The sequence below is a fragment of the Paroedura picta genome, chromosome 10 (genome assembly GCF_049243985.1).
Source record: "Paroedura picta isolate Pp20150507F chromosome 10, Ppicta_v3.0, whole genome shotgun sequence".
In the NCBI taxonomy this organism is placed as follows: Eukaryota; Metazoa; Chordata; class Lepidosauria; order Squamata; family Gekkonidae; genus Paroedura; species Paroedura picta.
Genome location: NC_135378.1, coordinates 52,263,974 through 52,291,627, shown reverse-complemented (window position 1 = coordinate 52,291,627; position 27,654 = coordinate 52,263,974). Strand labels below are relative to the sequence as shown.

The window sequence follows — 27,654 nt, the reverse complement described above, 5'->3', positions numbered from 1 at the left end:
AGGGTCTGCAATAGGAAGGATGCAGATTGAGTGGAAATGCCAATTTAGTCTGGATCTCTAACTCTTAGACAAGTTCTCAAAATAAACCTGAACAAAACAACAGGTAGCTTTCCCCCATAGATAGTTAATGGAATCTTACATTTCAGTTCTTCTAGATTGGCAACAGCATCACATTAGAAGAACATTTCCTTTTTAAATTTAGGTTTACCCCTCATATTACTTTATCACAAGTGTTTTCTAGGGATTGTTTCAGATATTCTCTGATGTGATCATGTATTTTTTTATCCATAAGTATATATGTATAACCAATTAATATGCTTATGGTTTTGAAAAACCTATTAGGATTTTAAAAATCCATTAAGGACAAAAGAATAGCTTCTAGTTTTATGTTTCATAATGTAAAATTGACAGCTTCGCTTAAAGAAAAATTACATGGTTACATAAAAGCAAACCTGTCATTTTGTGGTCATCATTTAAATGTTCTCACTTAAAAATATTATATCCGTAGGAAGAAAAGAAGAAGTATGATAAAGAAACAGAGAAGAACTACAGTTTACTGGACAAGCATTTAAATATGTCAGCAAAGAAGAAAGAAGCACAGCTATTGGAGGTATTATATTATCTTGTCAAAGATGTTTACCCTTTGAAGGATAACATGTCAGCATTGCTTCAGTAATACAGTTTTCTTTTGAAGCTTAAATGCCAGCAGCCATGCTTAAAAAAAAGAAGACAATGCATAGCTGGGAAGTGATGTTGCCCATGTAATATTCTTTGCTTCATGTGTCATAAATATGATGATCTCAAAGTCAAAATAATGCCAAAGCTGCATATAAGTTAATCAACTATTATTGTTTTGTATAGGCATAATGTTAGATATTACAGGAGTTGGTTTTTGTCATGCTACCCAATTTGTTTTGTGAAGTACAAGTTGAGCTCTTGCACTCACACCTTTACTAGAGTTTCTTGTGGGAATAGTTGTTTCTTAAACTTTAGCACTTATATCACTAGGATGAAACTGTATGTATTTTCTGGAGGGATTGTAGTTAAACCTATAAGTTAATAGCAACTTTCTACCCATTAATTATCTATTGTAATTACAGAAGGGAGACACTAGGTAATTTCAGTATCCAGTGATTGCTGTAATTAATGCAATTACTGATGTAGAATGAATTTGGCAAAACAGATTTTTATATTTTGGCATTTGAAAAAAACATGAAATTTATGTCACAGACCTACAGAATGTTAGGTAGAAGAATGTAAGAGGTGCTCTGCTAGATCCAATTAGTGGTCCAGTATCCTGTTTCACTCAGTGAACTGAACTCCTCTGGCTTCCAAAAAGTGGACACTCTTGGCTAGTACCACCACTTTCTCCCTTCCTTGGGCCAACAAGCAGGACATAGAGGCTAAGTCCTTCTCCTGAATTTGTTTCTTAGCACTGCTATCCAGAGGTTTATTGCCCCTGAATATGTATGAACCTCTTGTCCTCTTTACCTAGAAGCTTACGTTCACTTAAATCAATTGGCTTAATTGGCATAGGATGTACAAAATCTTAAAGTGGCCTTTTTTAATGCAGGCGGACAATCAAGTGGAACAAAATCGAAAGCATTTTTATGAGCTGTCACTCGAATACGTGTGTAAGCTGCAAGAAATGCAGGAACGAAAGAAATTTGAGTTTGTAGAACCTGTAAGTATTTTGTTGTAAAAAATCTTCTGTACCAAAGAGCATTTTGGAAGAGGGAGAATGCAATAATAACTAGTGGAAAGAGAAGAAAGATGTTTGACGTAGCAGAATTCAGGGCAAGGCCCTGCATTCTCATATTCTAAATTATTTTATTTCATCTTGTTAATATAGCGTTTTTCAAACACAAGCAAAGTAGATGAAAGTAGTGGAGAAAGAATTCCTTCATCTGTTCACTGAGCTGTGTGGGAGCCACTGCTCCATAATGATATTCCACATGGCTGCAGTGGGTATATAAAGAAATACATGGCTCTATTTAATTTAAATATAAATAATTCCTTTATTTGCACTTTTGGGTTCAGCTTTCTTTTTTCCATCTTTTTAAAAAGTTGTCTTTCTTCAAGGCATTTAATTGTGGAAAGAGCCTCTTGTGGCGCAGAGTGGTAAGGCAGCAGACATGCAGTCTGAAAGCTCTGCCCTTGAGGCTGGGAGTTCGGTCCCAGCAGCCGGCTCAAGGTTGACTCAGCCTTCCATCCTTCCGAGGTCGGTAAAATGAGTACCCAGCTTGCTGGGGGGTAAACGGTAATGACTGGGGAAGGCACTGGCAAACCACCCCGTATTGAGTCTGCCATGAAAACGCTAGAGGGCATCACCCCAAGGGTCAGACATGACTCGGTGCTTGCACAGGGGATACCTTTACCTTTACCTTATATTATAGTGGTAGAGATCTATATATTTTTAAATAAAATAATTTATTACTTTATTGATTTTAAACTCTGCTATATAGGAGAGGGGAAGAAACTACTCTTTATCATTTGTAAAGACCCTAATCTGAATAGCCAGGCTAACATGATAATTGCAGATCTTGGAAGCTAACAGGGGTTGGCCCTGACTAGTAAAGGATGGGAGACCTCCAAGGAATACCAGGTTGCAGAAGCAGGCAATGGCAAACCATCTCTAAATATCTCTTGCCTTGAAAACCTTATGGGGTCTCCATAACAGCACTCTCTACCACCATGTGCTTAAAAATAAGTCTTGTTAAAAGCATTTTCTTGTTGTGTTTCAGGTCCTGTCATTTTTTCAGGGCATGTTCACTTTCTACCATCAAGGCTATGAGCTTGCCAAAGATTTTAACCACTACAAAATGGCTTTGCAGATCAATATCCAGAATGTAAGTGAAGGTACTCTTTTTTTTTAATTGAAGATTTTATTTGTAATTAAAATAAGCTTCTTGTTTGTACTGCTGTATTTACTTGAAAGGAAGACAACAATGTTAACTTCATTTCTTTTCCACAAAAAGGGAGGGGAGGGTCATCTTCCACTCAGGTATATAGACCGACATGATGGACCCTACACATTTTTCTACTTTGAGGTGCATTTCCCCCTCTAAACTGAAATGTTTCCCCCTCACAGACTGAGTAGCCCTGGTAGTGTGGTTTCTTTACTTTAATTGAAGCTCATTGAGCCATCCTGTGACTGTCAGATATTTTTGGCTTTACACAGTCCTGGGACTTTTTGGGAAGGTATAGAGCCCTCTTTTCTTATGCTCTCTATCAGAATGGTACTGAGCTGTTTAACAACAAACAAATAGAAAATGTTATATTACAAAGTAGAGTAGGGTAGTTGGGATGAGGAGATTAAGCTTTTTCTTACAAGTCAGATGTTTTGCCGCTTAGAAGTTTTTAGTTACAGCCTTTAGAATAGTTCATAAACTTTCTAAGAAGTTCTTTCTTAGTATTTTAGTTTTCTTTACTGTGAGAGGTTCTCTAACTGCATTTTCAAGTCTGTTTTTCTTTTCTTTTAAATCTTTTTTCCCTCCGATTTGGCCTGAATTGGGAGAATAACCTTACTCCCAAATTCCCACTACTTAAATATCTGCCCCATTTGTCCAGAGACAGTGTGAATTATCTGTCAGTTCTCTTAGTAGCATTTCTCCTCAGAGTGGATGGTTAGCTAAGGATCTGTCAGACCGCTCTCTGAACCAACATCTGAATCAGAATGAAATCTCTCCAGCACCCAGTTAGAATATCAGCTCCTACTCAACTGTTGATGGCCAATCAGGGCGTTCAGAGCAGCCTGTCCCTCTGGCTGTCTCTGCTTAGTGAAGATTTTTAACCTTTCACTTAGAAGAAGAAGAAGAGTTGGCTTTTCCCTACCCGAAGGAGGCTCAAAGTGGCTTACAGTCGCCTTCCCATTCCTCTCCCCACATCTTGGGGTGGGTGAGGCTGAGAGAGTGCTGATATCACTGCCCGGTCAGAACAGTTTTATCAGTACCATGGCGAGCCCAAGGTCACCCAGCTGGTTGCATGCCAGATTAGAAGTCCACACTCCTAACCACTACACCAAACTGGCTCTCTTACCATTGCTGTTACTTCAGAAACCTCTCTTTTATAGTGCCACCTGTCACAACCTGCTTGATAATGCTATGCAGAGACAGTAGAGTCTTGATGTGAAAGGTGCATGTGGACAATGTTGGCAGAAGAGCAGCAGCTCATTCACCAGCAGAGAGCTGAGACAATTAAAGGGATAGAGTATCTGGCAACAAATGCCTTTTCTAGCTGTTTTGACTTGCTGGCTTTGGAAACTACAGTTCGTGGCCTGGCAAATAGTAAGAACTGGGGGTTCCTACAACTTCTTCCTGTTTTTCTGGTTAAGAATTTTACTCCATACTGCCTTTTGCCTGTTCCCTTGTGCTTGAGAATGACATCTAATTACAATGTAACTCCATTTAGGATTGCATTGCCAATTGGTCTGTTCTTATTTCAGCTTTTCCCTAGCAGTTTAGCTTTTGTGATTAAAAAAAAACCCAGTCTCTTGCCTTTTAAAAATTCATAGAAAACTTTGTATGAAGAGTCACAACGCAAAGAGGTGTAAAAGTAAAAATAATTTTATTCTGTAGTCTGTTATATCTTGATTGCTATGAAAAAACCCTTTGTTTATATTCCTGCCTTTTTGAGTTTCTCTCTCTTCATGGAGGGTTGTCTTACATTTAGAGTGGTCTTCCTTTTGAGTAAATACGGAATTTCATCTTGATACTTATGACACTTTAAGGAATGCATTGCCATCTTCAGGCTAGGAGAGTGTATTGCTTATTGAGCCTTAGTGCCATAGCCAAATGTGACACTTCTGCCCCCTATTGTTTATTTTGCCATTGAAGAAAATACTTTTCATTTGTATCTTACACAATCATGTTGAGAATCATTGCATGCAATAACTGATATGCTTACGCTTATGAAAACACATATTAAAATTGTGGGAAGGATGCTGAATGCAACTGTAGTTTATGTAGTTGCATATCATGCGATCCAACTCGATGGAGAAAGCAATCATGCTAGGATTGGTCAGTGTAAAAAGGAAACCTGGCCGGCAAATGCTGCGATGATTGGATGAGGTCAGAATGGACACCAGCCAGAACATTGCATGGCTGAGGGAAGCGGTGCGGGATCAGGGATCATGGCAACAGTTCTGCCATAGGATCGCTAAGAGTCGGTCATGACTGAATGGCTGACAACAACAACAAAATACTCAGAAGACATTACACAAGTGCCAATTCACTCTATTGTCTATTTATAAACTTTGTTTATGTTAAAAAGCTGCATTTTCATGTGAAATATGAAATACAGCACTGGCTGTAGTGTTACTAGAATTGATTATGACTTTTGGCAACTAAAAGTATGGTTTTGATCATTTTTTCTGAAGACTGGCTAATTATGTGTATGTGTATTTGTGTACTGCTTCATATTTGGGAGTAGCAGTATAGAAGCTGATATATAAATATATGTACAGTATAACATGCAGTATAAATCATTGATTAAAACTTCTTGAATGAACCAGCCATAGATATCTGTATCTAGTGAACACCCAACCTTAAATTGACATCTTGGTATTTAGACAGGTATTCTAAATTGTTTTAACTTCAGGGTATTAATCCAGTAGAGGTCAGTAGGAATTGAAGCAGTTATCAGTTGCATGGATTTCAGATAGCTCTAAAACACAAAATACAGTAAACAGATACCATAACCACTTATTGCCAGTTATAGAGAACAAAAATGGAAAAGGAATATTGCCACAATTTATAGGTTTATTTTCAAGATCTCCTAATAAATGGTACAAATGCTGTCAGAGGCTCATGGGAATTGCAGTCTGTGGACATCTGGAGGACCACAGGTTGACTACCTCTGCTGTAGTCCATGGATATCTGGAGGGCTGCAGTTTGACTACCCCTGGTTTATGCTATTAGAATACATTGCCACAAAATTGATTGTGACTGCTGTTGAATAAGATGATGATTTAAATATTACATTCACATGTGATAGCTTCTGAAGACATTGGGTTGTATCCTACCACTCAGCTTCGTGCGGGGAATCTTCCTCCCACCATACTTTGCTGAGTAGAGGGGCAGGACAAGAGGCCAGCTATTATTAACATCAGTTCATTTTTCATTCTTGTGCATTTAGTAGACAATTGGATTTGGTTGACTTATGGCTTTAGCACTAGTTTATTTATTTATTCTATTTCTTAGCCGCCACTCCTGGACCTACCAGCTCATGGTGGCTTACCATAGTAATTAAAACAATAAAATACAATAAAAACCAACTCCCCCCACTCCCAGTCCTCAGTTGGAATTTAGAGTATTTAGTTGATTAACACACTAATTTTTATAAGTGGCTGTCTAGAAGATGTCAAAGAATTCTATTGCCTGGTAAAGGTTAATCTGCCATGGAGATTTATTCATGTAGTTATTTATTGTGACTGTGGAGTATTTTAAAACTGTTTCTCTGATTCAAGGAGCCAGACTCTAGATATTTCAGGCCTTTACAGTATAGTGGGCTGGCCTGTTTGATTATTTTACACAACTAAATCCTCTCTCAGTATGTCCTCAGGTTTTATTTTTAATCCAGGCATTGCTGCTGGTATGGATAGTATAGAAAGAGAGTATATCAGCAATCTGAAGCTGTTTCTGAAAGGTTTTATTGATTACTAGGGGCTAAGCCCGTTGCATTCAGGAATACAATGGGTGCTAGATGAGGGGGGTGGAGTGGAAGAATTCTACGGATGGCCTCCCTCTTCCCCCAGGACCTGGAAAGGCTGCAGGCAGTTGTTATGGAACTCACTGGCAGGGGCAGGAGCATCCAGGCCTTGGAGGGAAGTGGAAGGAGGTGGTCAGGGGTGGGGGACAGAAGGCAATTGGTTGGCTACTGCACAGACAGGCAAGCTGGTTGGAGGAGGCACTCAGGGGTGGGACAGCCTCCCTGAGTTGGTGTTAAGCAGTGAGTGACACTTAAACCATGAGATACATTCCTCCTCCGAGGCCTTACCAGGAATATTAAGTGGAACATATTATTTGACCTGTTTTTCCTCTGCATCAGACCACTGGGTTTTTTGTATGTCTCCTGTTGTTTCAGCTCCAGGATTAAATCTTCTCAAACTTATAAAAATGACATGAAATCCCTAATTTGTGTTTAGACATGTCAGATGTTAAGAAGAGTGTTAATAAGCTTTGTGTTTTTTATGTTTATAGAATACATTTACTATTTCCAGGCCTAAAAAAAGTTTTACTATTTTCTCTTATTTAGACAAGAAATCGTTTTGAAGGAACAAGATCAGAAGTGGAAGAGCTTATGAACAAAATCAGGCGAAATCCCCAGGAGCATAAAAGAGCTAATCAGTTTACAATAGAAGGCTATCTATATGTGCAGGAGAAAAGTAAGATACTAGTTTCGTTTCATGAAAAGAGTTTTCAAACACAAGTTCAGAGATTGCATAGGATAACCCAAACATTTATCAAACTTGGGAAAAGACATTGAACAACTTGAAGAAACACTGAAGTAGTAAACAAGAAGAATAAAGCTTTTTTATTATTGTAGAGCATGGGCATAAAGCTAGTCTATTAGACATGCAGAACTTTTTTTGTGTAATGTGCTGGGAACAAGTTATGGACTCAACCAGCTTCTTAGATTGATAAAGATTGAACTATTAATGCACAAATGTCAAGGGAAAATTTCTTGTTACATTAATATAATCAGGACTTTTATTATGTTAGACATAATCAGCTTAGGACCATGGCAATTAATGAATCACACATCAAATATTTAAATAGCAATAAATTGTAAAGTGTAGTTCTATCATATTATTATTGCTGTTATCATGTTAAGGTTACTGTTGTTATTATGATATTGCTGTTATCACACGTGTTACCATATTTTATATCTGTTCCCTGTTCCCTGTAAACCGCCCTGAGCCTTCGGGGGAGGGTGGTATATAAATAAATATAAAATAAATAAATTTTAGACAGTAAATTTGAACCTGCACATTCAGTTATAGTTCTGAACTTCAGAACAGTAGTTGTATTCAGATGTAAAATCTAGTCATAGTTTGTGTTTACAGGAAGAGAGCCCTGGAAGTTCTCGGGCTTGTGCGCGCATACACACACACTTCTACCCCTGTCGTGGGTTAAGGAATTCAGGTCTGACAAGCTATAATTTGTTCTCTTGCTTGCAAGCCAGGATTTCAAAGCAGGGTTTTGTTTGGAATCCTAGTTTGTAGGTACTGTGATTCCCTTCAGTTTGTAGACAAACTGTGGCTTGTTGAGAAGGCAGAGAGTGTATGTGGGAACCTGTATATTTCCAAGATTTGTTTCAACAATTGCAAATTACTTGTCATTTTGCCAGAATATAGACTATGCTTTCATGGTCTCTTACCTCTCCATTATCCATTGTCTTTGCTGATTTTCTTTTCCAAAAGTAAATACTTAAGGTGGTCTTAAGCTTACAATAATATGCAAAAGATGCTGCAAACTAAAGTTAGCAGAGAACTTTAGAAAATAGAGATGTATATTATTATATATCTCAGATAATTCTAAAACTTCTTGCTGTTGAAGGACCAGCTCCATTTGGATCCAGTTGGGTAAAGCATTACTGCATGTACAAGAAGGACACCAAGAAGTTCACAATGATACCATTTGAGCACAGGTCAGGTGGGAAAATTGTAAGTAGATTTCATGCCCTGTGTCTAAATGAGAGTATGGGAGATAAGATGCCCGCTTGTATCTCTTCTCCAGGCAATTCAGTTTTTGCTTGAAGTATAAGAAGCTAAAATAATGAAATGATAGATAAAGAATTGTGGAAAGTTTTAAGAGGAGGTGTAGAGAATAGATAACACACTATCCCAAAATGTCCTTTTTATCTGTAGTATTCATTTAACACCAGGGAGGTTTAAAGTTTAGTTTAAGAATAATTAGGGAGTGAAGTGCATTCACAAGAGGACTTTTGTAAAAGTTGTAATATCTGAAATTGGGATGAATTGGTGCCATTGGTGAAGAAAAGGTTCTTTAAGGACTACATGGGCACCTTACATTGTCTTACCTCTCCCCCCCCCACCATAGTGCTGCAGTACAAGTTATTGATAACAAAGAAGCATCTCTGAAAAAACAACTCCCCTTCTATTTACATTGCCTTGTGATTCTAGCAGCCTATCTCTCTGTTTTTCGATTCTTTCTAGTATTCTAATTTCTTTCAAAACTTATAAGAAATTCTCAAACTTTATAAAAGATATGACAAGTCTTCTCTATGCTTTGCTTCATGGCTATACTTTTAAATGACAGAGGGTATATACTCCTGCAGAATATTTTGTATATAATACATCTGTTTTGAGGATTCTGCAGTACTATTGGATAGGGTTGTATGGCCCAGTTGCATGGGAGGAATAATTAGATGTCCATGCCATCAGTTTTTTCTAAAAATCTGTTTTAATAATATTAATACTTCTTAATTTACAACTTGGTTTTTGTAGATCATAATATTTTCTCTGCTGTTTCAACACAAATATTTTTCAGGGAGAGTTGGAAGTTTTTCTCCTAAAATATTGTACCAAAAGGAATACTGATACCATAGATAGGCGGTTCTGCTTTGACTTAGAAGTAGTAGACAGGTAAGTTGGCAGGTGAGCCTCCGGGGAGGGCGGTATATAAGTATGATAAATAAATAAATAAATATAAGTATGATAAATAAATATTTCATGTAACACATTTCCCTTCTAAAGTTTTCAAATATTTATCACTAGTGCCTTCTATTTGGAAGGGATAACCTCTCTTAATTAGTCAAAAAGATAATAATTTTTCAAAAGAAATGTTTTACTTTTCAAGGCTAAGAAGGATGCAATTCATATGATGTGTCCATTGGTCAAGATTTTCATGAGATTTAGCACTTTGTATTTTAGGTTTAAACAAGTAATTCAGTGTCTAAAAATAGCTGACTGCTTATGCTATTATTTGAATGGATAAAGAATGCCTAAACAACCATTTGGGCAGACTTGCTATGTGTATTGTGCCCCCATTTTCTATTTTCTATGGCTCAGAAATCCTTACTGACACATTGTTACTTTAACGTACTGTGCCAGCCACTTAGTTCAAATGTTATCCTTTCCAAACCAGATTTTGTGAGTTTTTGAACTGTGTGCTGTTTGCTTTGTAGAGAATCATGCAAGTTAATTGCTGAAGTCACCCTGGGCCTAGCACAAACACTATCAGAAATATTATATGAAAAAGAATCTGTAGCCTTATGTTTCCTCTCCCTGTTACTGAACCCTCTTTAGACTGTCCTTTGTATCTCCCACTTTTAATGCCTTCTAAAATATCTAGCAAGGAAATATATTTTATGTTTATTCAAAGATGTTTGAATATTTACTCATGATTATTTTTCCTATGATGAGATAATTGGTTAGTGCTCATCAGTGGTTAAATATAACTTTCCCCCATTCTTTGTGGTTTCATAGATCAGCTATGCCTGTGACTGTACAAGCATGCTCAGAAGAGGACAGAAACATGTGGCTGGAGGCTTTAGACGGAAAAGAAGCTGTAAGAGTAGAATTATGTTACTACATTAAGTGTTTATGCTTTCTTTTGTGATTTTTCATTTTAATTTATGTGCTTTTTAAACACCAGAGCAACCAAAACTTGATTACCAATTGCTATTACAGTGGCTGTTAACAGAATTGTTTTAAACTCTAAATGGCTTTTAAGATAACTGATTTATATTAATTTGCATACAGATAAAACTTAAAATACAACAGGTAGTAATTCCAAAATATTATATTCCATTCCATTCAATTCCTCTACACAATTAAGAGTAAACAGAATTAAGCAAAATCATAGTAATGGTAGGGATCTTGGGTCTAGTCTTCTCCCACACTGTCTCTGGTTGGATAACACAATCTTGACAGCACTATAACACGCAGTAAGCAAAAACAAATTTAAAAATCCCTTCTAAAAATAAAATTTAAAAAATTCAAACCCAAACCTGACCAGCTAGTAGCTGCACATTATTACATCATTGTCTTTCTTTCCCTTTCCTAAGATGCATACCCAAGGGACAGTAAAAATAATACACCTATAAGGGGTTTCTGGTAAAGGGGTTATCTTGGTATAAAATCCCCTTTCCCAGTTGGGTGATCAGACAGACACTGAACATGAACAAAATATATCCAGTGTATCTTCCCATATCAAGTCAAGTCTTTATTATTACGGTACTAGACCAGTAGTCAAATTACAAAATACATAGAAACATCTGGCATTAACAAGGTACTTAAAATAATAATTGATAATTAAAATACTATAACATTTAAAAACATTCCAGCTATAAAAATCATTCTAAAATGATTTTAAAACTCACAAGCATTATCTCAAGCAACTGAGACTATCTCTACCTAAGTTGCTCCGAATCCACCCATAAAATGTAGTATCTGTTCCTATCAGTTAATATCTTTCCATATATTTTTTAAAGTTCTTGCTTGACCTAATTGATGAATAGTAGCATTGAAACAGAGCAGTAGACAATTTTAACAGAAAAGGCCAGAACCAAAAGTTGTCCTTAAAGATGAACATATTTTGGGAAAGGTCAGCTTCGTAATTGGTAGGCAAAGTCAAGAGGTAGAATGTAACAGTGAGGAGAACACAACTAGGGTAGGGGTTATGCACTGTTACTACCACATGCTCCCTTTCACATATATTGACGCGTGGATTCTCTAACTTGGGTTTGGAACATTCATTCAGAACTAGTTTGGGGTAGGGTTGAGCACTTTGGTGCCCAAAGTGGCCATTCGCTCCCTACACAGCCAGCGCCATGCTGCAGGGGGAAGGGGAGGCGTGGGCGTCGGCCCACCGACGGGCGCACACACACAGGCACGAAGTCAAACAAGAGGAGGCACATTATACAGATATATGTTTAGTGCCTTAAAATGTCTATTTGTTGTTTGGTTACTGTCCAGTAATTGAAAATCTCTCTTGTTCTTTTTGAGAACTTTATGTTAGATCATGTATTAAAGATACTTTTTTTTTAGCACAGGATGTATTACTGCACTTAAAAAGCACAAACTGCCGCAGGGAAGGGTGGCATATAAATATAAGAAATAAATAAAATGAATAAATTTTTATCTTTCTCTTTTTTGTAGGTATTCCTAACAAATTTGAACAGAACTAATGTAAAAAGAGAAGGAAGTAAGTTCTTGTGTTAAAATTGTATTTGTGCTAATAATATACTGTTAAAAATCCCCCCCTCCAAAAATCATTTCAAGAGAGAACAATTGAGTTGTATCTCTGGAGTCAAATAAGAAGACCATAAGAAGAGACATACGTCTGAATATATGGGGACATTAAATTCTGGTGTAATTCTTAGCCCCACTTGGCTTCCCCACTTGCTATAAACATATTCAGAAAATAAAACACTTGCAAAGTTGCATGAGGAGAAGGTATCTTTTGCTCATAAAACAATTTTTTAACAACTCATGCTCCCTGGGAAAAGTGTCATGAAACCCAAAGGCATCTTTTGCAGCCTTGTTGTTGTTATTATTTATTAGCTTTGACTACCGCCCTCTGACATGCGACTGAGGGTGGTGAACAACATGAATAAAATAACACATACAATATAATAAAATTAAAAATTATTCTCATTAACATTTAACAGACCAGTTATTAAAAACATTTAAAACCATGTTTCAACAATTGTCTGATCCTGGGTGTTTCAACTGTAAGGTAAAGGTGAAGGTATCCCCTGTGCAAGCACCGAGTCCTGTCTGACCCTTGGGGTGATGCCCTTCAGCGTTTTCATGGCAGACTCAATACAGGGTGTGCCACAAGAGGCTGTAGTACCTTATTATTTATGTCTCAGCATAATCTCTTGCATGGATGTTTGTGGGACATTGCTAGTTGCTCTTTCATTCTTACAGTTTGCTGGATATAGTGCATTAATGATTCGTTTTTTAAAAAATTCAGAGAGAACCATATCACTTTATTTTATGATGTGTTTAAAAAATCTTTAGTAACTTTGATGCAGTCTTGCATTCTTTGGAAACTAGTCTGTTCCTGTTGAAAAATTATCACTGGGCATAAATTGTTTTAACATTGTCTCTTCTTTTAGGTATGCAATTGGATAAGATTGGGTTTACTATTCTCAGAAAGTGCATCAGTGCTATTGAAACTCGAGGTAATGATAAATCTGGTCAAGTGTTACTTTTCATGTGAGTTCATGACCTGAAGTTGGGAAATCAGAGAGAGACTTCCTCAAAGCAATAGTGGGTTGCTTAAATCACTTTGGAGGCAGAATCTAGGCATTTGTTCATCTTCTCCAGCACCTTCAACAGAAGTCGGATCGCATTGGAACCTCCTGTGAGAAAGCATAAGAAATCAAAACACAAGGTGCCCATGTCCAAGTCAGTATATGCCAAACCTTTTAAGGTTCTGGAGGTAGACCAGGACATTATCCTGGTTCTTTTGTGTACCTTATCTCTTCACCTAGCATTCCTTTGGGGGAGCTAGAGACATCCTTTATCTTGCTAACTGGGCCCTCAGCATTCTTACTATATGTTGTCATCTTTCTTAAATAGATGGGTGGCATATCACCCTCAAATTTTGGAGGAGCAGAATTTGACTACAAGAGGATAAATTAAGGCCCGCTCCACACTAGTTCTGTCCATTCCTGTACCATGAATTCGAAGAAGAAGCCTCTGCTGAATCTTGTTATAGTTCTGAGTTATAGTGCCTCAGACCCAACTCTAGTGTCTTCTAGTAAAGACCTCTGTCTCTATGAAGAACAGAAAAAGCACTTGACATTGATGTCTCTGCTTCATACAACTGTCCAAAAGATAGAATTTTGAGCCAACTCTATTCTGCAACTCCAGGAAAAGTTGCTTTTCTGATCTTGGAGGGCCTGTCTGACCTCATGGTTCCAATCTGGCAGAAACTAGCCTCCATCAAGCCATGATTCACAAGATAGAGAATGTATACAGAATAAAGCAGGGCTCCTGCAAGTTTCTGTCCACACACCCAACACAATCCTGATTGGTTGAATGAGACATGCAGGCATGTGAATGACACGGCCAACATTTGTCTCCAGTGGATAGAGAAAGCCAGCATCTGGACACTTTAGGGAGGAAGTTTTATGCTTCGTCCGCTCTCAGTTTTTGAATAGAAAGTTATCCAGTAATTATGGGAAGCTGCCAAGTCTTTCTCAGTACACAAACTTCCCAAAGAATCCAAATCCCTGGCTAAATGTATTCAGTCTGAGAAATTTAAGCTTTCAAAACAGGAGATTAACATGAGCAGACATGCCATTAATGTATCAGCTAGATCTATAGCCTCTGACATAGTTCTCCAGCGATACTCATGGCTACGTAATACTTTTCTCCTTTTAGAAATTGGCTGTAAACTTGAGGATCTCCCCTTTGTGAGATCAACTCTCTTTTCACAGTCAACTGATGATTTTGTTTCCACTATGAAGAACTGCCAGACAGCTAGGATCGTTGCATGTCAAAACCAGAGGCAACGATTCTATCAAAGGCACCATGTATTTACTGCCCCCTTCTGTAGGGGTCAAGGATAGCACCATCAACCTTTCATTGCGTATCCTCAATGCCAGTTCCAGTCACCTCGTTTTCAAAAAGAAAGGGTACCATGCAGATGAGGCCTTCTTAACAGAAACTTCAGAGGGACCAGGACAACTGCTGGGATAATTCTGATTATCTGCCCTAGTAGTTATGGGTATTTTCAGTTTTAAGGATAGGCTGGCGCAGTTTGCTGAGACTTGGCACCATATTTGTTCAGATACTTGGGTTTTATCTGTAGTTTAAGAAGGTTACAGATTAGAGTTATCTCAGGTCCCTTGACACCTATCGACTATAGTGGCTAACCCCTGCTGAGAAATTACGAGTGCAGCTAAGGGAACTGCTCAGGAAGGGCACTGTGGACCAGGTCCCAGATGGGCTTCACTCCTGGGTTTTCCATTCAAGATTTTTTCCTAGTTGATAAGAAGGATGGTAGACGCAAGGCCATATTGGAACTCAGAAAATTAAACAAGGTCTTAAAAATTCCAAAGTTAATGTTTCACTTTCTTTTGTGATTGAATTCCTTGTCCCAAGTGTATGTTTCTTGGTTCTTAATATAAGGGATGCCTATTTTCATATTTCAATCCACCAACCTTGCAGGAATATTTTACAGTTCAGACAGGGTTCTGAGGTGTTCCAGTACACTTCTCTCCCATTTGGGCTGGCTATTGCACCCAGATTATTTACCAGGTATAGAGCTGTAGTGGTGGTGCATCTCTGTATACAGAGATGTTTTGTATTCCCATAGCAAGATGACTGGCTTATTGTGGCCCCCATCGGGCTCTACTAAATAACCCTGTGCACCACATCATTTCCACCTGTAGGAGGTTAGGCCTAATGGTGAATTGGAAAAGTCTTGCCTTGAACCCTCTCAGTGAGTGCAGTTCAGTGGTGCCTCCCTTGATGCCACCTTTAGGTTCTTTAAAATCCCATCAATTCTTTTCTTGTTATCCTGTCCTTTCATTATGGCATTGGAACTAATTTTAAGCTGCATTTATTGAATATGTGCAAATATACATTTATAATTGAGTCAGAATTTGTTTCCCGTAACAATGAAAATTCAGAATTCTTATCATTGTCAAATAATTTGTAAAACTATTGACTTGGCCTGTGTCTTATCACTCCATTCAGTTAAGTGTAGAGCCATGTGTAGTGATTCCACACAACTTAGTGGAATGGTAGGGTACAATCTGCTATTTCCATATTTACTCAGAAGTCCCTTGGAGCTGAGTGCAGTTTACTCCTTAGTACCTGTACTTAGGGTTGTATCTGTAGTAAGGGTTGCAACTAGTGTGCTACACACAAGGCTGAGAAGAACATTGACAGTGCTGCTGGGTTAATTGGTAGAAGTTGCAGCTTCTCAGTCTGAACCTCTGGTTTGAACCAGGCAATTTTGTTTCACTGTACAGTTTTTGAGAACATGACATGTTGCAGTGATTCTCTATACATTATATCTATTATATTGGATATTTGGATGCCACCAACAGGAAAGCCATTACATGTACATACATGATCAGTTTGCTAAGGTTATAGAAACCTTAGCACTCACCAGTCTTTTTATATACCACTCTAACTGCTGGTTATTTGCTGACTTTAACTTAAATGAATCTTGCAATAGTTTTAAACTAATTCTTACATACAGCAGGAGATTTGCAAAAGCTATGCAACAGATCTTTTGCTCTGGTTCCTGAATGCTCAATAAATCTAGGAATATTTAGTGTATGGTGAAAATTGGCATTGATTTTTTTGAGCATATGTAATAACAAGTGGTACATGGGGAGAAAATTATACCCTTCAAACATCCTCATGAGTAAAAAAGCTATGACCCGAGATTGGCTTAGCCATAACTGTCTTGCACTTTTGCAGTACACATTTCAAAAGCAAGTTATATTGAAAACCATAATGGACAGATGCCTCTGCAAAGTTTTTTCTCAATCCCAGGTTTTGTCTTTCAGTTTCAATGGACGTGAGGTTAGTGTGGGTGGAAAGTGGGCTGTCTAGTGTAGGTGGAAACTGAGAATAGTCTTGTCATATTGAAGGAGAGTCTGGTATGCAAAAAAGAAGAAAAAAGATATTAACTTTAATCAGTAGCTGAATAACTTTCTCAGTTTCAGTTTTGGGCCCTGAAATGGAAGACTGCACATTGAGCCTAGTTTTTTTTTTTTTTTTTAAAGAAGGCATTATAGAAATCTTAGTTCTACATGACTGTAATTTAAAAGATTACATGAACAGTCATTAAAAGTCTTTGTTTTAAGCCTGATAGGAAAATGAATTAAAGTAATATTATTGAGAATTTGTTGTGGACAATTTATTGTAGGCCCTGAATAAAAGAGAAAGAATGGTCAAGCTTTGCAACCATGTGCTAAGTGTTCTTTTATTCCATAGTGCAATGCCATTGTTCCCCAACAGTATATTTTAAAATATAGATGTTTCGTTACAATATTTGTAAGACTGTAAAACTCTCTTGCTCAAGTTCAACAAACTGCCTATCGGTTGATCAGACTGCTAGGATGGCAATCCAGCTTTCCATTATGCATACAGGGATAATCTTTTCAATGTTTCATTTTCATCTTTCTATCTGAACAGTGTGCAAGTGCTCACAACAGTTATTATGTTATGGTCAGATGCGTCTCTCAAGAACAAGGGCAGAAGACCTATGGCTTCACTTGATTAGGAATTGGGCATGGTTCCATACTCAACATGAGGCCTTGTAACAACTTGTCTGATGTAGAAATGCAGCACTCTTCATACTCTAAACCTGTACTTGGTTTTCAATATTTTGTTTAAATTTCACCAAGCTATTCAGCAGTCCTAGCCATTCAGGTTACACTGTGGGGCCTAGCTTCATTTCTGGGTGAAGGCATATGTATTCATCCATTTATCCATGTGAAGTATTTTAGTATACTTTTCTCTGATTAATTAACTTGAAGACTACAGTGATGCTAAAATAATAAATTATTTATCAATTGTTTTTATTAATTAATCAATTAATTAGGTTTTTAGCCCAACATTCTCCAGAGACACATGGTGGTGTACAATTTAAAACCTCCATAAAACATGATAAAACCCCATCCCATAATAGAACAACATAACATTACCACAAAATCTGTGCAAACTTATTGACTTGCATATAAGCTGAGGGTGGGAAATGCTCCATCATCACTGGCTCTCCTATCCAGACTCCCTCCCCCAACAAATACAGAAAAGTCAAGAGGATGAATAGTTGCTGGTTTTTGTTACCCCGCTATTGACCCATAGAAACCAAAAGAATTGTTTGAAAGAAGTGATTAAGAAGAGGAAGAAGTGAAGGCAAAAGGAAAAAAAAGGATCAGAGTCCCTCAGTCAAACCGTTGATGTCCTACAAGCTGCCAGAGCAACAATTGGCTGGATGGAGCAGGCTTTTATTTCAATTACTGTATATCCCCACGTATATGCCGAGGAGGGCTTTTTCAGTGTGAAAAAAGGTGCTGTTAAAAAGATTATAAAACAAGATTGGCGGGATATTCCCTCCCACATTACTGCAGCTGTTCACCACCCAGGGTTGGGTATGCTGGATGTCACTGCATAGCGTGACCTCAACCAAAGACCTGGCAGAAGACCTCCATTTTGCAGGTCTTGCGGAATTCTGATAACTCCATTAGTGCATTCAGTTCTCCCAGGGAGCTCAATCCACCAGTTCAGGGCCAGGACCGAAAAGCCCCTCGCCTGAGTTGAGACCAGGCATGCTTCTTTGTGGCCAGGGACCTCCAGTAGATCAGCACCTGCAGCACGAAGTGGCCTGCGAGGGGCATGAGATAAGCAGTCACTCATATAGGCAGGCCCAAGCTGTGAATGGTCTTGAACCTGATCTGGGCGAGGACTGGTAACCAATGCAGCTGCCTCAGCACCAGCTTGGTATGGGCCCTCCAAGGTGTACTGGTGAGGACCCTAGCAGCTGTATTCTGCACCAGTTGGAGTTTCCAGGTCAAGGACAAGGGTAGGCCTGCATAGAGTGAGTTACAGAAATCTGACTTAGAGGTGACCATTGCATGGATCGTTGTGGCTGGACATCCTGGGAGAAAGTAGGGTGCTAGTAGCCTTGCTTGGCGAAGGTGGAAAAATCCCATGTGGACTATCCTTGTGACCTAGATCTCCATAGAGAGGGAGGTATCCAGAATAACCCTCAAATTCCTGGCTGAAGAAGAGATGTTAAGTTGTGCCCCAGCCAGTGTGGGTAGGTGTGCTTCCTGGTCTGCCGTCATGCTTCCCAGCCACAGGACCTCCATCTTGGAGGGGTTGAGTTTCAGGCGACTCTGCTGTAACCATCTAGCAATGGCTTCCAAACAACTAGCAAATGTATCGAGGGCGGAGTCTGGGCAGCCATCCATAAGGAGATAGAGCTGCATGTCATCAACATCCATGTGATGGTCCAGCCCATAACTCCAGACCAGCTGTGCCAGAGGGTGCATAAAGATTTTAAATAATGTAGGGGAGCATTCCGCCCCCTGTGGGGCCCCACAAGGGAGTCTGTAATGGCATGATAATCCCTCCCCCACTGCCACCCTCTGTGTCCAGTTCCTGAGAAAGGAGCACAGCCATTGAAGGGTTGTCCCTCAAGTCTTAGCCCCAGCGAGGCAGTGGGCCAATGACTCATGGTCGGCCATGTCAAAGGCGACTGACAGATCAAGCATCATGAGATGGCTGAACCACCCCAATCCAGCTGGCGCCGGAGATCATCCACTAAGGCAACCAACACTGTCTCCACCCCATGGCCCAGATGGAAACCTGACTGGTATGGCTTGAGCACCCAAGCATCCTCCATGTATGCCAGGAGCTGATATGCCTCAGCCTTTTCAGCTATCTTGCCAGAAACACAAGATGTGAAACCTGGCAGTAGTTGGTCAGACCCTGTGGGTCCAGTGATGGATTTTTCAGTAAGTGACAAGCCACCGCCTCCTTCAGCACCTCTGGGAACTCCTCTGTAGGCAAGTAGAGGTTGATAATCTCTCCCAGAGGGTCTTCTATCTACTGATCCCTGGGGACTACTGCTCATAAGCATGTAATAAGATGTTCTTGCCATTCCGTTGTGAATCTTCCTCCATACTTGCTCTAGCCATCTTATTCCCCTCTTTCTCTTCCTTAGTTCCTGGGTATACCAAGGGGCCAGTTAGAGGCGAGGGCAGAGAGGGCACCTGGGAGCAATCTCATCAATGGCAGTGGTCAATCGGGACTGCCAGTCCTCCACTAGTGCTACCAGTGAGTCACTGGGAGGCATCAGATCCTACAGAGCATTCAGGAATCCAGTCGGTTCAATGAGTCTCTATGGGTGGGATAAAATATGCCTGCCGCCCACACAGGCCATTTCTGGAAGATCAATTAAGTGAGTGTTTTATTGACAGACTTAGGGAGGCTATATCACAGAGGTATTGCAAAAATTCTCCTGACAAGCCTGCATGAGGGAATAACAAGTAGGCACTTGTCTGAGAAATAAAGTGGTTGCTTGCGAATATACTGGAAGAGGAGGTCTTGCAAGTATGTTAGTTCTAGATTAAGTGGGTCTTTGTGTGCTTTTTTACATTTTTAAATAAATAATTGGCTTGCTGTCCTTTTTCATTTTTTAAAAAGAGATTAGAAAGTGAGGGTGCTAGTAGTGGTGGGCATGAACCTAAACATTCTGATTCAAGGGTGGCCTCTAAGCCGAGCCAGAGTTTCCCTGAACCAAACCAGCCAAGAAAAAGTTGGAACGGATCGTTCTAGAAGTGTTAATGGCAGAAAAGCTATTTAACCCATCTATTACATCCCATTTTGAAGTGAGGGGAGTAAAACAGACATGTTTAGTGGCTTACAGTGATTTAAACCTAACAGGTGATGGGTGAACCCTGTCATGTTACCTTTAAATGGCTGGCAGCCTCCAAGGAGTGGTAAGCAAAGCCAACCAGTGAAATGGCTCGCAGGTATTTCTGCCCAACTGCAGGATGGGGTGTGTCTGGGGTATGGCTGTTGACTATTATGCTGAAATGTCATTGATCCATATGAAAGCAGGGAAGAGTGAAGTCATTTAAACTTAACAGCTGCTTCGCCACACCTGGAGGTGAAATAGACTAGTGAAAAGACTGGTGAAATGGCTTGCATTTAATTGAGGGAGGGAAACTGATGGGTTAAATGGATAAAAGTTTGGTAAATGCTTGGGGAAGACACCTTTGCTGAACACCGGTTTGGGGACTACAAATCAAGCCAAGTTTCTGCCAAATTTTATTCATGAACCAGCTTGTGCCCATCACTAAGTACTAGTTGTTGATTGAAGGAACTTTATGCGTGAACTGAAAGAAAACGAGAAGATGAATGTTTGAGAGGCTAGCTAGTATATGGTGTAGTGCAGTTGTCCCCAGCCACGGGGCTGCAGCCCGATGCTGGGCCCCAAAGGCCCCAGCACCGGCCCGCGGCTCCCTCTCCCCACCCCTCCGCAGTGAGAAACTTCCCAGGCCGCAAGCAAATTGGCCGCCAAAGCGGCCGATTAGCTTGCAGCTCGGCAAGCTTCTTTTTGTGGGAGGGGGGAGAGGGAAGCGCGGCCGGCAGCGCAAACGTGCTTGTGGGGCAGGTCCACACATGAACGCATGCACAAAAATGCTGCGCATTTGCATTTGCGGCCACGCATGGCACAAACGTGAATGCGCGAAAGTGCCGCACATGCATGTTTGCGGCCACGCATGGCGCAAATACGCATGTGCGGACCTGCTGCACATGCATGTTTGTGCATAGGCTGCCATGCATGAACGGCAGCCGGATCGCCCTCCCCCCCACCAGTCCGCAGCCTTAAAAAGGTTGCGGACCACTGGTATAGTGTATTTAAATGTCACTGTACCATAAAATTGCTATTCTGCCTCCTTACCTGCTGTAGGCAGATATGGCTGCAATAACAGATCTGAATTGAAGGAAGAAATTTAGAGCAATACCTTTCAACGACATGTTAGTATTATCTAATACATTAGAGCAACTTGTCAAAGATTCCTTTATTTTTTCCATTACATTGAATCTTTGCGAACAATAGAAATAGTTTTATGTAATTAGAGCATTGTTTATATGGGTTAATCTTACCAGCACTCCATAACAATTATATATGTGTCATTGTGGTATTATAAATTTGTATTTCATTCTTTGGAAATTCTCTTTTCAAAATATCTGTATTAGGAATTCATACACTTTGGTGTTGTAGCCTCGCGTTGCAAAGATAGATGGCAGCAATGAGTTGTCATTCTTTGTGCTTTTAAAGTAAGAATATTTCTATTTTACTGGAGAGGAAATATTTCGCTATTGGGGGAAAAACAAAAACAACCCCCCTAGGAAAAGACTCCTGACACATTGTTCAAGTATGTGTGATTAAAAAAAAATGAGTTACCAAATCTTTTAAAATATGGTTATTACAAAACTACTAAGAGCTTACACAAGTCACAAGCATTTTCCCCTTCATAATTTATGTTAATGAATGTACCCAGTCTTCAATAATATCAATTTATGAAAATAAATTACAACTGTCCCATAGTATCTGTGAAGTGGCATTTTGATTTACTAAAAGAATATTCAGTTATTATTTGGGGTATAAAAAATGGTATATTGTTAAAACTGCCTAGCTATATTGGCAGTTTTAGTCCTCAAAATAAGTATATAGCGGTGCTTTGGTTTAAAATCATGAGATAAAAGTGACCCTAACAATAAGTATATGGATTTTTTTTAATCTCTGGAGAAAAATGGTATGTAGTAGCCACAAAATAAATTTAGCATTACCACATTTTCATGGCACAGTGCCTCTGTCTTCTGACATAGGGATTCTTGATGGAATGATCTTTTCACAGTGCGAAGTTTTTTTTTGAGAACTTTAATAATTGCTGAACTTCTTTGTGTCAGTCTACAGATACTTCCTAAGAGTAGAGCTAGTTCAAAAAAATGACATTTCTGCAAACTGGCAGTGTTCTCTTTCACAATCCTTAAGTTCTTCTGCAGAATTGCATATGAAGGCACAACTTTGATGTCTGGTATTACAATGTCCTATTTCCAAAGAATGTTAGTGGTGATTGAATCGACAAAAGTATAAATTGTTCTGTGGCTTTTCCTGTTACTACTAACAGGAATTTTACGTGGCTACCCAGTGGGTTGAACTCAGTACCCAGCACTGTATTGTTTTATGATGTCATCTTTTCACTTGTCTTGAAATCTTCCTTGTATTGGGATTCATTAATTAATAGCTTCCGTTATCAGATAAGTCTTTCCAAGTCAGGTGGAATATGTTCATTATTTCAGTCTTGAATTTTAAGTAGTCAATAAGATTATGAGATATTGTAGATTTTCTGTGCAGTGATTTCAAAGCAAGTTCAACATTGTGTTGTCACTGCAGAATTTTGTTCCGTTTTGGATGCATAATCTTACAGGTGTTTTCACAAGTTGCAACCATATGAGTTGTTACCCTGTGTGCTCTGAAAGTCTCATATTTTTAGACATGTGCCTGTATGAATGAGGCTGTTTTCCCGTTCTAACCCAAATTCACTGGCAAAATCTAAGTAAGTAACAAACCTTTCTGCCATGGGGTCGTATTCTAAAAGGGAGTTGCAAGCTTAGGTTTTAACACATAGCATAAGAACTGTGAGGAAAATTCTTAAGAATGTTAGAGAGTTTAGTGAATATAGTCCTATTAGACATACAGACGACACAAATACTAGAATGCCTGCAGATATTCCTACAGCCACACACTTGTGCACTGAATGCACGCAAGAGAGAATATGGAAGATTATAGAAAAGAAGCAGATAGCAAACTAGACAATAGGATCTTGAGTGGAGAAGTTATTTGGGGTATTATAGATGCCAGTAACCTAGATTGAACTGCACAATCTGGGAGGTTTGAAGTTCGGGGAGGGGGGTGCTTCCCAAGTAAGAATGGGAACACAAATTGTGCTGAAAGTGCCCAGAAGCATCTACTTAAAATTCCTGCAGAATAGATAGTAATAGATAATTCAGGATTATGCACAATGTTCTTGAGGGTGATTGCATGCTTTTCCCAGCCATTTTGAAAGGGTTTTGCCTACATATGTATGCCTCTAAACAATTCATATGCCTGTGTTGTCATGTGAAAAAGGATAGAGAAAAGTGTTCAATAGTAATTTAAAACTGTCAGTATGTATTACTTGAGAGGTTTCCAACAAAGGTGGTATTATTTGCCATCAAAGGGTACAACAATGGGATGGTTTAGGCCTGGTGATTTTAATGTGACAGAAGTCTGGAAGAGCTAAGATAGATCTTTGCTTCTGTTGTTAAATAGTAGTAAACACAAAAGGTCTTCCTGCTTTTCTGCCTTTTAACCAAAGTAAGATTGCTTGGTTCTTTGGGTAGGTCATGCTAGATATATACTTTGTATGAATGTACCTGGTAAAATGTGTGGTTCTCCACCAGTTTAAGCATTAAGCATGTGTGCTTTATTCTTGATACTAAATCTTCAGTGGGATGAAAATCTGATGTTGTTAGATCTGATTTTAGCCCTTCAGCCTGTGTACAGCTTTTCAGTTAGCTTCCTGCAGGCTGCTTGTTAACTCTTTATGAAGATATTAGTACATACAGAAGAGTTTTCACATGAGCCTCAGGCCTCTGTTCAGAATTTATATTTGTGGTTTACTGCTAGATTTAAACCAGCACTGTGGAAGCAGGATGTCAAGGCCCCCTTGAGGGGGGCATTGTTGTATTAAATATGAGTATTTATGTGAATACCTTCATTAGCTGTAAGTTACTAGTAAATTCTCTTCTATTTTCTCCTTTTTACTGTAGATTTTTCCTTTGTCTTCTAGTCAGGAAGTTGAAAGTTTCAGTTTCACTGGTAGCCAGGACTTGCAAACTTAGAGTGGGATGGAAGGGAAAATGGAGACATATGTCCTTATATGCTTAATATATAAAACAGAGGCAGTGCCAGTAGTTAGCAGCTCTAAAGGGGACATTTGCCTTGACAGCTGCCTGCATGTTTTAGGAGCATCCTCTGGGTCACTATGATATTCTGCCACTGAGAAATTCCCTAGACCAGGGTTATCTGGAGGACCATGGACATCTGGAGGACCACAGGTTGACTAACCCTGCCCTAGACCAGACAGGGGAAATGGATGCTTCCATTTACCTGAAAAAAACTGATATATGTGTGAACATCAGAAGCTGCCTTATACCAGGTCTCAACATTGGTCTGTCTAGGCTGATGTTGTCTGTTGTCAATGTTTCTTCAGAACATCAAGTAGAAAAAAAATCTTTAATAGTATCTGCTCCTGGATATGGCAGGGGCTGAATCTGGCACATTACTGTATATAAACATCTATCACTGAGCTACAGCTCTTTCTCTAGAACATAAATCGTTGTTCCAAGACTGCTACAACCCCTGGAGAAAAAAAGCTTCTGTTATATTTGTGTCCTCTCAGGAGTTTTAATTAACCTGTTGCATTCTAGATGATACAAATATTACTCAAAGCAGACAAATAAAAAAAACAAACAAACAGGAGGGTTGTCCTTGTATATTTTCCTAAACTTCCCCTCTGCCAAATTCCTTACATTCTATGTAACATTCTTTTTTTAAGCAGAAGCTGTGATAATGATGAATTCAGTCTTGAGACTATTAAGTGTTTTTACAGTTGCCTTTTATTTATTTTGTGTTTTTGTTTTCCTGTCAGGTATAAATGACCAAGGATTGTACAGAGTTGTGGGGGTGAGTTCAAAGGTCCAGAGGCTTCTGAATTTGTTGATGGGTATGCTTCTTATTTTTATATTACCATTAATGTTCCTGCATTTAGTGTGTATTTAAGTTCTTACAATAGCAGCTAGGGGGAAGGATTTTGTTTCCTGGAGACAGAGATAGTCAGTGTGGTGAAATAGTTAGGGTGCCAAATTAGGATCAGGGATACTCAGGTTTGAGTCCCCCTCTGCCATAGAATCTCATTGGGTAACCTTGGGCCAGTCACTCACTAACAGCCTAAAATGTTCCACAGGATGATTGTTATGGTGGTGGCCTTCAGAAGTGTAACAAAATATTGTAAGATGCTTTCTATCACCATTGTATAAATGTGTGATTAAATATCTGTGCCTGATAGGGACTTTTGGAAAAGTTAAAATGAATGGCATTTATTTTCTAGGGTTTTTCTGCTCTAATGAGTTAGAGTAAATTGGCATTTTGAAAGAAAAAAAATAAAATATGGTGATGGTGCAGTTATTTTAAAATAGTTTAAAGAGTCTTTAAATGATCTAAAATGGTCTAAAATGTGGCTGTGTAGATGAAGAACATGCATGGGATGTGGAGTAATACGAAGTTTTTCATTGATTTTAATTGAATTAAATAACTCTACAAATTAGATTTCTGGGCTGCATTGTGTTGCATACTCATTTTATACATTAATATCCCTTCATATTTGTTTATGAGTAGTGAGGCTTCAGGCAGTCCCCCCTTCCCAGTTATACCTCATCACCTTCCCAAGGATATAGGTACATAGATCAAATTTTTAATCCTTAGCAGTTAGGACTGCAATTTTCCTGGATTTCTTGTCCAAGGCACTTGACAGTACATGCAGTCAGATGAGCCCACTGGGATTTAGTTCAGCTTCCCAAGTCTCCCAAGCCTGTCACTTGACAGCAGAATGGGTTTGATTCTCAAGGATTCATTGATATTCAGAGAAGCTAGTTTGCAACAGGCTCCTCTCCAGAACCATGCATGCTCCATCTGTGCTGATAACACAGTGTTCTTTGGCAGAGAAAACTAGAGGAAACCAGCAAGTGAATTCATTACCCCAGACATTACGTGAATGGCAAAGCAGTAGCACTTTTATTTTATATGCTGCTGTCAGTTCCTTGCCACCTGTAAGCCTCTCTTTTAACAGGCTGTCTCTTCAGGGGTTATGATAGGACATCAGGCTTGAGAGCTTATATTTCATGCAATGTCATTTTGTTATCAGGATATTGCTAAATACTCATTTACTAACAGTGATTATGGATATCAAGTAATTCTTAGGTGTGCCTGTAAGTCCCCCTGTATGTGTTATTGAAGAAATATTAGGAAGTAAAAAAGATTTATCAAAAGCCACTGAAATAAAACAGATGAAGTTGGCTGTGCTGGAATTTAAAGTTACTACAGGGAATCAAATTAGGAATTAACAGTGCAGCAAAGAAAGAACTTGATATATTTTGAAATATATTTTTAAAAAGTTGTGAGAATCTGCTTCTTATGTAAAATCTATGTGAAAATGTCATGGCCGGGGGGGGGGGAATGCAAGTGCTCCAATATCCCTCCCTTCTCCCCACCCCCAGCGACCTTGAGTTAAGTTGTTTTTTGTCTTTTTACCTGCACATTACTGAAGAGACTGAATACTTCTTGGAGTTCCAGTTTTGTGTAATGGCTAAGAGTGAAGAGGATGGGGGCCCTTCACCTCTCCTCACCACTGCCTTTGCCTCAGGCCAGCAACAAACCACTGTCTGTGTGCTGCAGTGGCAGGTCTCTGCTGGTTCTCTTGTTGCCCCTGCAGGCCACAGCAGGGCCCATGCATAACCACCACAGCGGCAACCCAAAAGAAGCAGTGGAAGGGTCTGCCAGATCGAGGCTGGGCTAAATTTCCCTGTTTGTAAGTTGCCACCACCATGGTTGTATGTGGGTCCTGCCACAGCCTGTTGGGGGGTAGTGGTAGAGGAAGCAAGAGGACCAACAGAGACCCACTGTTGCAACAGGCAGGCAGCGGCAGAGGAGGTGGTGGTGACAAGCAGAGGCAGAGGGGCCTCACCCTCTCTGCTTGCTCCTCCTTCCTTCCTCTCCCCACTGCACCATGTCACTTCTGCAACAACTTATGTTGCATTTCCCCAAGGGCATTGTGAAAGATGTTTTCACATCAACAAAACAACTGAACATAGTTTCTTCCTTTGTTCAAATAGTTATTGATTATAATTAAAAAGGTTAATGCAGGTTCTGGCAGGGAGATTAAATTGATGTAGAATGTTCACTAGAGCCATAGCTACTCTGTGTCTTAAAAGGGAACAGGCAAAATGGACTATTCGGGGTATTTCCATGTATGGCTGAAAGGAAGCCTCATTGAAATAACTGTGTGATGTGATGCTATGAATGTGGTTTC

At 39.3% G+C, this 27,654-nt stretch overlaps 1 protein-coding gene across 1 annotated transcript in view; it reads left to right on the top strand.

The window, feature by feature from the left end:
• ARHGAP10 (Rho GTPase activating protein 10) overlaps positions 1-27,654 on the top strand; it is a 129,186-nt gene that overhangs the window by 41,289 nt on the left and 60,243 nt on the right. Inside the window, exons 5-14 of the mRNA XM_077300149.1 lie at positions 509-610; positions 1,574-1,684; positions 2,745-2,849; positions 7,255-7,384; positions 8,559-8,665; positions 9,513-9,607; positions 10,451-10,532; positions 12,125-12,170; positions 13,090-13,155; positions 25,219-25,293. Of these exons, the coding sequence (XP_077156264.1) occupies positions 509-610; positions 1,574-1,684; positions 2,745-2,849; positions 7,255-7,384; positions 8,559-8,665; positions 9,513-9,607; positions 10,451-10,532; positions 12,125-12,170; positions 13,090-13,155; positions 25,219-25,293 (919 nt within the window). The remainder of the gene's footprint in view (positions 1-508; positions 611-1,573; positions 1,685-2,744; positions 2,850-7,254; positions 7,385-8,558; positions 8,666-9,512; positions 9,608-10,450; positions 10,533-12,124; positions 12,171-13,089; positions 13,156-25,218; positions 25,294-27,654) is intronic.